Source organism: Sciurus vulgaris, assembly GCF_902686455.1.
Source record: "Sciurus vulgaris genome assembly, chromosome: 5".
Taxonomy (NCBI): Eukaryota; Metazoa; Chordata; class Mammalia; order Rodentia; family Sciuridae; genus Sciurus; species Sciurus vulgaris.
Genome location: NC_136465.1, coordinates 172,755,000 through 172,765,737, shown reverse-complemented (window position 1 = coordinate 172,765,737; position 10,738 = coordinate 172,755,000). Strand labels below are relative to the sequence as shown.

At 50.0% G+C, this 10,738-nt stretch overlaps 1 protein-coding gene across 2 annotated transcripts in view; it reads right to left on the bottom strand.

Moving 5' to 3' along the window:
- Nucleotides 1-1,924: 1,924 nt before the first annotated feature.
- GRAP2 (GRB2 related adaptor protein 2) overlaps nt 1,925-10,738 on the bottom strand; it is a 60,330-nt gene continuing 51,516 nt past the window's right edge. For both annotated transcript variants that reach the window (XM_079142243.1, XM_079142244.1), the window contains exons 5-8: nt 8,277-8,445; nt 6,273-6,491; nt 4,964-5,080; nt 1,925-4,308 (exon numbers count right to left, since the gene is read on the bottom strand). In XM_079142243.1, coding sequence (XP_078998369.1) covers nt 4,129-4,308; nt 4,964-5,080; nt 6,273-6,491; nt 8,277-8,445 — 685 coding nt within the window. In that variant the 3' untranslated portion in view covers nt 1,925-4,128. The remainder of the gene's footprint in view (nt 4,309-4,963; nt 5,081-6,272; nt 6,492-8,276; nt 8,446-10,738) is intronic.

The window sequence follows — 10,738 nt, the reverse complement described above, 5'->3', positions numbered from 1 at the left end:
ATGGAGCTACCAGTCTAATAGTCAGATGACTCAGTCTAGCGATGTGTGTGTGCCATTCAGAAAAAGCGTGGGATTTGAGGTATAGTCTATGGGAAGGGTTGTTTTAGATTAGGGGTCAGGGAGGGACTGTTTGAGGCAGTGACATTTAAATCCAGGCCTGATCAAGAATTTCCAGGTAAAGAACAGAGGAGGATGTGCATTCCAGGCAGAGGGATCCATAGGTGGAGACAAATCCTGGGCCATCTGGAGGCTGAAAAAGGCCAATGGGTCAGGGGCATGAAAGCAAGAGGATGGGGGATAGGCACAAGGGGAGGCTGGAAGGATCCTGGCAGAGGCCAGACCTGGCAGGGTCACATTAGGGTTTTGGGTTCAAAGTCAAGAGCAGTTGGAAGAGAGTGATGTGATCAGATTAATTTATTTTACAAATATCACTCTGGTGTCTGTGTGGAGAATATACTGGGGACAAGAAGCAATGCAGGGTGGGGCATGGTGGTGCATGCCTGTAATCCCAACAGCTCGGGAGGCTGAGACAGGAGGATTGAGAGTTCAAAGCCAGCCTCAGCAATGGTGAGGCACTAAGCAACTCAGTGAGACCCTGTCTCTAAATAAAATACAAAATAGGGCTGGGGATGTGGCTCAATGGTCCAGTGCCCCTGAGTTCAATCCCCCATACCCACCCCCCAAAAAAGAGACAATGCAGGGGGGGGAAGTAAGGAGAATGACAGAGTTGCTTAAGAGGGACATGAAGCTGATGTGGCCATGGTAATGAAGTGGTAGAACTTGAAAAACATTTTTTTTTTTTTTAAGAATTGAGACAAAGTTTTTTTACACTCTGGTCTTGATACAGACAGGCAGAAACGTCGACTTTAGACAAGGCAAGTGGCAAATATTTTGACAGTGACAGTCTATCCCCACTGTGGGCTGTTTTGCTTTGGGTTGTCTGAGATTCAATGATGGGGTGGAGGCCCATGTGCCTGTCTTGTTTATCACCCCCCCATGTGATGGGTGTCAATTTTATGTTTAAAGATTTCCTAAGAAAGCTTTCGCAATGTCTTCTGTTATCTCTGCTCATGTTTAAAACAATTACTATTAGGAAATTCCTGTTTGTCCGAAAGGTTTTTGATTCCTGATGGAGATGAAGTCACTGGGCTGTCAAACATGAATGATGTCATAATGACAGCTCTGAACCTGATCTGTCCCAAAGCCAAAGTAACTTATTCATTAGCAACGGAGAGGAATGGCTGAATAACCTCAGAAAAAGAAACCAGTTTGATTTTTCTAGCTGTTTAGCTCACTGCCAAGTTCTTGCCCTTGCTGCTTGCTCAAGTGTGGACCCAGCCCGCAGCACCTGGGAGCCTGTTAGAAAAGCAGAACTGAAGCAGCACCTGCATTTTAACAGGATCCCCAGGCACTTTGTAGGTGCTTGAAATTTTGAGAAGCAGGGGCCTTAGATCATCCTGAGGATCTGCAAGTGGGTGGGCAGTGGTAGGTGCCAGATCACTGAAATGCCATGAGCCTCAGCAAGAGGTTAGCAAACCCAACTGGCTGAGCAGGAACTGGACTTTCTCTGGAAGTCCCCTGCTCCTAAGTCACACAGAACATTGCAGCCCAAACCAGAGACAGCGTGCTGGGCACTGGCTGCGTGGCTGGTGAGAAGTGCCGGTGGACACTCTCCTGGCTCTGAGGAGCAAAGGAGGCGGAGCTGGGGTAGAGGGGAGGGGCGGGGGAGCAACTCCCCAGGTGCCCCCTCCCCGGCAGCACCAGTGGTCGAGGAGAGCTAAGCTCCCCCTGCCACCGGCCCACCCAGCGGGGACAGTTTGGTCCTTGTCTTCTTGGCTTGGCCCCTAAGAGCCTGTTCTGCCTCCTCTGGATGGAGCTACATCGACGAGTGGGGCGGGCACCTCCACAGCACCCTACTCCTGCTCCCACACTGGCCTTTTCTAGAGCAAGACGCCCTGTTCCTGGGGTTCTGGAAACTGCGCACGCTGTCTGCTTATGTGATCAGCCTCTCCAGGCCAAGGCCCCGCCAGTGCTAGGTCCTCCCGCTTCCCACCTGGGGGCTGTGCCACCCAGACACCAGGCCCTGGCAGAGCGCAGCCTCTTGCTGTGTGGCTGCTGCCTTCCTCAGGGTGTGTCAGGCTCAGGATGGAGACCAGAGCCGCGCTGTGTGTCTCTCACCCGGGCTGGTCCTCCCACGGAATCAGACAATGGATGAAGTCTGTGGGCTGTTTAAAGCATATGGTTTGCAGATACTGTAAAATCAAACATTACTTCTGGCTTTTCTTTAATGTTTCACATTACTTAGCACCAAGAGAGCTCATGAGGGCCTCTCTGTGTTGGCTCCCCTTCTCCTGCTTCTTTGTCTTCCTGGGTGTCTTTGATCCTTACTTTGCCGGGAGTTGCCCTCTCCCACCTGACTAAGCCCCTCCCTCCTGCACTGGCTGTCCCCCAACATCCTGGGCTCATCACACTCACCCTGCCTGTCCCACTTAGCCTCTTACCTCGATCCTGCCTTTGCTTCCAGAGGCTGCAGCCTCTCCTCACTCACACTCTGCTTCCAGGCTATTTTCTCTTCCCTTCCAGTCCCTGCCACTGAATCCCTTTCTTCCCCCTTTTCTCTAAAGGGATCAGAGAATTGTAGAATCAGTCACAGGGGACAGAGCTTACACTTCACCGGCAGTCACTTCTGAGTCAGAAACTCTCTTTTATCGTCTAGCGCAAACAGGCTGGGGAGGAGAAACAAAGGAGCAGGGGCCTACTGTGCGCCCTCACCAACACCTGTGACACCATCCCTTTCTTTCCTGTCTCAGCTCAGATGCACAGGCATGCACACATGTGTGCACATGCATGGGCGTGCGCTCTCTCTCTCTCTTCCCCTAAGTGCCCCCTGCACAGATATGTTTGCTCCTGGGCTCCACAAGGCACTGGGCTTCCTCTTGGGCCAGGCTGATCTGTGTTTCACACCCCCAGGATGAGCACTGGGACACACGATTCTAGTTTGAGGTGACAAGGTGGGTCAATGACAGTGGGGTTCCTCCCTCCAGGTACAATGCTCGGGAGAGGGGAGACTGGGAATGGTCCAACAGTCAGATTGAACCAGGAACTCAAAGTCTGCTTCTTCATGGGGTCATATTCAATCCATCAATTGATCTATTGATCCCTAGTCAGGCTTCTCTCTGGGCCACTGGGCAAGGCATCTTCAAACGCAGAAATCAAGAAAGTGCACACAGCCCTGAAGAGACACCTTGATAGCCAGGAAACAATGGCCCCCAAATACAGCATGGTCAGCCAGGGCTTCTCCAAGCACTTCACAGAATCTAAGATGTTGTTTTCTGTGCAGCTGGGGAAACTGAGGTCACATCCAGGTAAGCCAGGGGAGCTATGGAAGATCCCTCCACTTCTCAGTCGTAACTCCTCATACCTTCTGCGTTTCTCCATGTTGGAGACGCCCTCTCCAGACAGCCACAGGAAAGGTTCACCCAAGGAATATTATCCCCAAGGATGCAAGTGGCGGCTGGGCATCACTGGGAGGCCAGCCTTGCACAGCGGGGACTCTCCCACGCAGTTGCTCCTGTCCTTGCCCCTGTGAGCTCCTGCTCAGACTTGCCTGGAAGCCCGTGGCAGTGGATCAGCTGCACCTTAAATCTCAACGCAGCAGTGCCCACCCCCTGGAGAATGGGAGGAAAGCTGCCCCGCAGCCCTCCAGGTGCTCAGGGCTGCAGGTGATCTGCAACGCACCCCGCCACGCCCAGCCCCATCCTGTTGTTCTGTGTCCAGTACTGGGGTGCCGCCTCCACCCAGCCACTCTCTGGGGAAATTCCCAAAGCAGGGAGGAAGCAGGGACAGCTCTTGAAGTCCCATGTCATTTTCCTGCCCCTTGCCCCACTCCCCCCTGCCTTCTGCACCCCAAGAGGAGCAAAAAAACAAAGCACAAATTTCATTCTCCACCTGAGCTCCTTTCCATGTCAACCCACCCAAGTGCCAATATTAACCGACCCAAGTGCCAATAAATTATAAAATGTGTGGGTGTGCGCATACAGGACACGCGTCTGCGGATGCACGGGCGTGGGGTGATGTGGCCCAGCTTTTGCCCGCCTCAGAGGAAGAGCTTCCGGCCCCTCAGAGGGCTCATCTCATCATGGGTGCCACGTAGTTGGCAGGGAAGAGGCCCAGTTTGTTGTGCAGCCGGCCGGTCCACCATGATGGGTTGGAGCTGTCCAGGACCTCGACCACCTCTCCGCTGTGGAATCCCAGCTCATCGTCCTCCAGGGCCTCAAAGTCATACAGGGCCCGGGCCCACCGCACGCGCTGTGGGGAGGAAACAGATGGTCAGCAGCTGTGGGCCAGCCAGCTGGCCTTCAGAGCCACTGTTCCACAGAGAGGATGAGGTTTCATGAGCCGTAACCTCCATGGAGGCTGACACCCTGTGACTTAAAGCAGACCCGATGCGTCCGGCCCTGAACAAGAAGCCACCTCTTTTTTGTTTTTGTGGTGCTGGGGAGAAACCAGGGCCTGGCCCTTGCTAGGCTCAGGCTCCACCACGGGGCTACACCCCAGCCCTGAGGCTTGGCACTTCTATTCACAGAGATGCTTTTCTCCAATGCCCGGAGGGAGTCCCTAACCACTCTCCCTCTGTTACTAGGTGGCACTTTTATTTTCTCAGGTGACACATAGAATGGCAAGCCTTCTGGGTTAGTGCAATTGAGTCCTGAGTCAAGATGGGTCACAAAGATAAAGGTGATCTCACACTACCAGAGAGGCAAGAAGCCTGGGGACAGGGCTGGGGCTGTGGCTCAGGGGTAGAGCGCTTGCCTGGCACGTGTGAGGCATCCTCAGCACCACATGATGAAAACCCACAAAGCCTGGGGACAGAGCCAGTCCAACAGCCAGCCTGGGAACCCCTGGAGTGTGCGTGGCTGGATGCCTTTGGCCCCAGGCCCCTGCCCACTCCCAGCCCACTTACCCCTGCCACCTGGAGTTGGGCGGGGTCTGTGTGTCTTCGGTGCATGAGGGCCGCGTTCACCTCGCTGCCTGTGCCACAGTGCCCGTCGTTGATGTCCAGGCTGCCTCCACGGCGTTCCTAGAGACAGAGGCAACAGAGGACGGTCACCTATGCCAGGGCATCTCTCACCAGCTCCCCTGAGCCTTGCTGGGGTGCCATCAACACAACCAGGATACAGGAGTATTTGCTGAGCATAGCCATAAACCCAGGATGATGCGGAGAAGGGGAGGGAGGACCAAAGGACCTTAGATCCTGAAGGCAAAGATATGGCAGGTTTTGCTTGTTCAGTTAAGAAATATTCACTAGGGGAGTCTCGTGTGTTTATGTAAGGCATGTGTATGTTCTTTTTCCTTAAAACCAAATATTTATAAGGTACCTACCTTGTGGGTGCCAGTACCAGACATCAGGGGTCTGTTGCTGGAAAGAGGTGGTCTCCACCTTCTCAGAGGTCCCCTCTAGAGGGGGAACCTTACACAATGAAGTGCTAATGATCAATCAGAAGAGTCTGGGTCTGCCTGGCTGAATCAGGGGACTTCAAAGAGGAGGCCATGCTAGAACTCCAGCTAAAAGGAAAGCAGGACTGGCCAGGGAAGGGCTCTTTGGTCAGAGAGAATGGCTTCTAAAAAGCTACAAAGACAGAGAAAATGCAGTGGGCCACTCAGTTAAAGGGGAGCTGCCGGGATGCTGGAGCATTTACACAGGGGAGCGGGAGGCAGCCGCTGAGGCAGGGGACAAGGCAGCTCACAAAGGGCCCTGTGCCCTGCTAAGGAATTTAGGAACGATGTTATCAGACTGTATTGTCTGTCTCTGTAAGCTGCCTGAAATCCCATCTGAAACAGGTGAGGGATAAATAAATCAGTCAGTCTCCATTGCGGGTGTTAATCCTTTTTTTCCTTGTGGATCTCTGCAGCCAGATGGGTTAAGGGGCATTAATAGATTTGGAATTCTGCTGATAGGAAAATGAAGCAATTGTTCCCTGAGTCTTCAGTGTGTGTGTGTGTGTGTGTGTGTGTGTGTGTGTGTGTGTATGCGTGCACGCGCGCGTGCACGTACGTGCTCGCAGGCGTGTGTATCAGCCTGTGAGCCATTTAGTTTACAGACTTGTTTGCCAAGAGCAATGTCCATATTTCAGCCATAGTGTGGGGGCAGGATCTCCTTCATGAGCTCTGTGAGATCCAGGGAGGCTGGACCAGGCCTGGGATGCTGGAGGCTGGGGGAGGGCGAGTCCTCCTTCTGCCTCACCAGGTGGAACTTCATTCTCTGCAGATACCTGGTGAAAGTGGTGATGCTGTTGGTATCGCTGTGGTGGGGGCTGCAGCCCTGTGGGGTATTGCGGGGGTGGCTGTTGGTGCTGGTGGTACTGTGAGGGAGGGGGCGGGGGGTGGTCCGACAGCTTCCGGTTCATTGAAGGCCGGATTTCTTCTCCCATGGCCCCACTGAGATGTGGGCTGCCCTGGGATCTGCGCTCTAGGCTGTTGCCACGGTGACCCTGGGGAGAGAGAACAGAGGCTCTGCAGATCCACCCTCTTCCTGGGTCTCCTGGCCCTGTCCTGTCTTTTTGGCAGCTTCTAGACTGTGCTCACTACAACTCCAAGAAATAGCTGCGGGGTTGGGGGAGCAGCTTAAAGAAAATCAGTGGTTCAGTCCTCTACATTTTCAAAAGTGGCCTCTGCATTCTCAGGTTTTCCCAGTTTCAAAGGTTCCGAGCCTGGTTGATAAACTCTTTCCACGTGGTACCTGTTCCATCCTTTTCTAGTGGGTTTGTTTTTCTATGTGTAATCAAGCTTAAATATTCCATTTTACTGACAATGCTGCCCTTCCTTATCACATGTTGCCACACTGCTGGACATCCTACCTTCCAGATAAGCTCTGCTGTTGACTTTGTGTGATTCTGAACTGTCATTTACAGCCTGGTGATAGAGACCCAAACAGCAACATGCTAGCAGCACCATGGAAACCAGGCCAGGCGCTGGGCATGTCGGGAAGGAGTGAGGTCTTTCTGCTTCATGTGCTACAACTCATGCATCAGAAATACTTGATTGTTATTTTTATTTAACAAACAGTTACCCCAGACTTTGTATATGACGGCACTTTACAAATGTTAACTCATTCAATCCAGTTTAATGCAATTTTACATTGCCTCTGTTATGCTGAACGCACATCCTAGTAAGTTAATACCTCTGTCCGTTTCCTGGTTGAAATAATTTACAAGGTTAACCTTTGTTTTCCTTTCTGAACTTCTGTGTGCACTTGGTGGGAACACCCTTCCTCCTTCATAGCTTCTCAGCCTCAAGAACAGCCTGGGCAGCTTGGAAGGGGGGTGGGTTTCTTTATTTCCCAGAGCACATGTTGCTTTTAAAGTCTCAAGGCCTTTTCAAATAGCCTGTCCCTAGGTCTCCAGCTACTCTAGTCAATGATTTTTTTCTATAACACCTGCATCTTCTAACCACTTTTCTTCCTTCGAAAAATTGTTTATATATTGCACGCATGTGTGAGAATTCACTTACAGGAGGCAGGCTGCTATTCTCTTGGAATCTACTATAGAACAGATTCTGGGGCAGGGCTGTGATCGTATGATATTTAATCCTCACATGAGCCCAGCTAGGGAGGTATTGACTTTCTCCCCATTCTCCAGATGAGAAAACTGACATTCAGAATGGTTTCTTCACTTAACGAGTTCATATGGGTAATGGGTGACTAAATCAGGATTTAATCTGGTTCTTTTCTATTAGACAGTACCCTGTGTTCCAGCTAGTTGCAAGAGCAAAGATTCCGGGTCCATTTTTCTCCTCCAGTGTCCTTCTGTAACTCACCCCCAGGCCATCACCAAGCTCTACCAGCTGCTTTACCCTGGGATCCTACCAGGAACCCCCCACTCCATCCTTAGGCAGCTCCAGACTTGGGCTGAAAACACATTTCAATGTCTGGGAATGACGGACTAATCGCACCCTACCAAGAGCTAATATTCACGGAGCATTTGCAATATGATTCGGAATGATGGAAGAGATGGCATACATTCTATTCTCTTACATTCACAGCCCTCTGGGAAGTGGGTAGCCCTCTTAGCCCCATTTTGTGGATGAGGAAACTGAGGATTGGAGAACTTTCCAAGGTCACATAGCTAGGAAGTGTTAAGACTGAAACTGAGGTCTGACCTCAGGGTTATCCTGCCTTTCAGAACACTCCGGGATCTGCCCATCAGACACATTTTCTCGGTGGGAACTCGGACTGCCTGAACTCTCCGGGGTGGAGTTGATCAGGATCTGGACTATACCTGATCCTCTCGGGTTCTATCCCGCAGGAAGATCTGCTTCTGCTTGGAGATGGAAGTCGTCCTGTAGTAGTCCACCAGCTTATTTAGGGATGGAAACTTCTCAGTCCATAAGAAGTAATTGCCCTTGTTGTCTCGCATGACCTTGAAGTGTTGGACGTCATCCTCGTGCCTGGAGAGGAAGGCAAATCCAAGTTGCGTGTTGTGTGGTGGCAGTGTCCCTGCCTCCAGGGCTGTTTGCACCCTGGTTGGTGGAGTTCTGTTTGGGCAGGAAATGTAGACAGGGGTGACTCTCCCATCGCTGGGCAGGAGGGCTGCTCTAGCAGGAGGCTTGTGGGAGGGACCACTCAGGAGGGATTTTCGCATCAGCAGAAGGTAATCAGATGAGCTGGAATCTGTCTTGAACACCCGAGCCAACATTTACAAGAAAAAAAAAAAAGTTCCAAGTGTCTTAAAGACTAAGAGATTGAGGACCTTTTCATAATGTTTATTTTAAACATGACAACACCAGAGTCCTGCCTATCCTAAGGACTCTGCAGCAGAGGATTTTTAAAAGCCCCAGTTAATCTTTCAGTTATCAGAAATACTTTGAACCACCTTCTTTGAACCCATAAAACCAGTACCAGCTAGAAAAAAGTTGCTCTTATCCCTAAGAAATGTGTTACATTTTTTTCTCTAGGAGGATTTCTTGATATTGGTTTACATTTTGCATAAGTAAGGTTACAAAGTATTTTGAGCTTTGGGGGAAAAAGTATTATTTGGAATCATAGAGTCTGATTGGAAAAGACCTTGGAGATTGTATAGTCTTACTTCTCCATTTCACAGATGAGGATGCAGAGGCTCAGAAAGCAGGACCTCAGTCAAGATCACTGTGAGAGGCAGGCAGAATTGAGCAAGAACCCCAGGTCTCTGGTTCCAGTCTAGTGAGCTTGGCCCACCAGGCCATGTAGGCATGCTAACTTCTTTTAGATCAGCACTTTTTTATTGGGTCCCAGTCTGAACTCAAGTGATGGGGCACATTTGTATCAGGATTGGAGAAACTGAATTTTACCCATCCAGAAAGAGGGAACTGGACTTTGCCTATCATCTCCCGTGCTGCTCCATCATCAACTCATTCTCTCTTACGTATGAAACTTATTTTTCAAGCAGACCTATGTGTATATTTAAAGATACATTGGCACAAATGATACCAACGGTCGGACTCAGCAGAAAGGTCAAGAATTTAAAGGATTTTGGAGAGTACGGTTACCTCTGAGGTAGTGAAGTTTCTTAGGGATGGGTTTAGGGGTCGGTGTTTGAGGGGACAGGAATTCTAACCCTCGTTCTCATCTTCTGTGCTGGGCTTTGCCCATAACTGGGGTGAAGTTGAAGGTTACACAGTAACTGTGTTCTCTACTGCTTTGGGATAGTAACTGACCTACGATAATCATCATGAGTTTTTCCCTGTGTGTTGGCCACTAACAGAGACTTTCTTTCCCCCAAAGTCCCATGGCCTGACTCAGTTATCACCATGAGGAGGAAGGGGAAATGTTCTCGTTTATTAAAAGTGTTCATCCACTGTCTCTTAGTCAAAGGACTCAGGGTGTGAAACATTAGTCCTTTCACTTTCACCAGCTGACACAGGGGTGGACATCAGGGGTGCTGGTCACCTGGGTATATGGGCAGAGAATGACCTGACTGAGAATAACCTGCCATTGTCTCAAGTCCTGAGAGGGGCACAGAAAAGAATGTAACTCAGGGGTCCAGATCCCAAAGCCTAGTGTTTTGGACCCTTAACAAGTAAAAATGAAGAACTGCAAGGAGTTTTTTACTCATCTGTGCCCATGTCAGAAAGTGTAGGGTGTGCCAGGGTAACTCAGGCCCAGGTAAGAGCCCACGGAGCCTTAACCCAGGACTGGGGAGTTGGGTAAAAGCAGGCTTGTGGCGAGCAACCTGCAAACTTGTTTATTGCAGGAAAAACCATAACATTTTATAGACTTTTAACCCAATCACAATGTGCCATGGGGGATCAGACCACCAGGCCCCTATACAGGTTCCCTTGGTAACTCTAGGTAAATTTGGGGGCAGTTATTTACATTCCTAGGTGGTCAGAGCAGAATGCTCCTCTCTGCAAGTTTACACACTTGGGACATTAACTGCTGTGGGCCAAGAACTAGGATTTCTCCCAACAAGAAAGCAAATGTAAAAATAAATAAAAATGATTTTGTTTTGGAAAATATTATGCTACATTTCTGCAGAAGATATACAATAGAGGTTGTGATAATAATCATCATAAAAAGAGATCATATTGCCTTAATACCAGGGAAGAGTTGGGCAGAAGTCAAGGTTCACCATTTTACAGGATTGGTTTCAGTTGAGATATAGAAACCATAATTCATACCTGAAAAAATCCAGGGTCATGGCCATGCAAACTAAAGACAGTCAGGGATGCCCTTCAAAATCTAAGAAATTACTTGGTGCAGTTT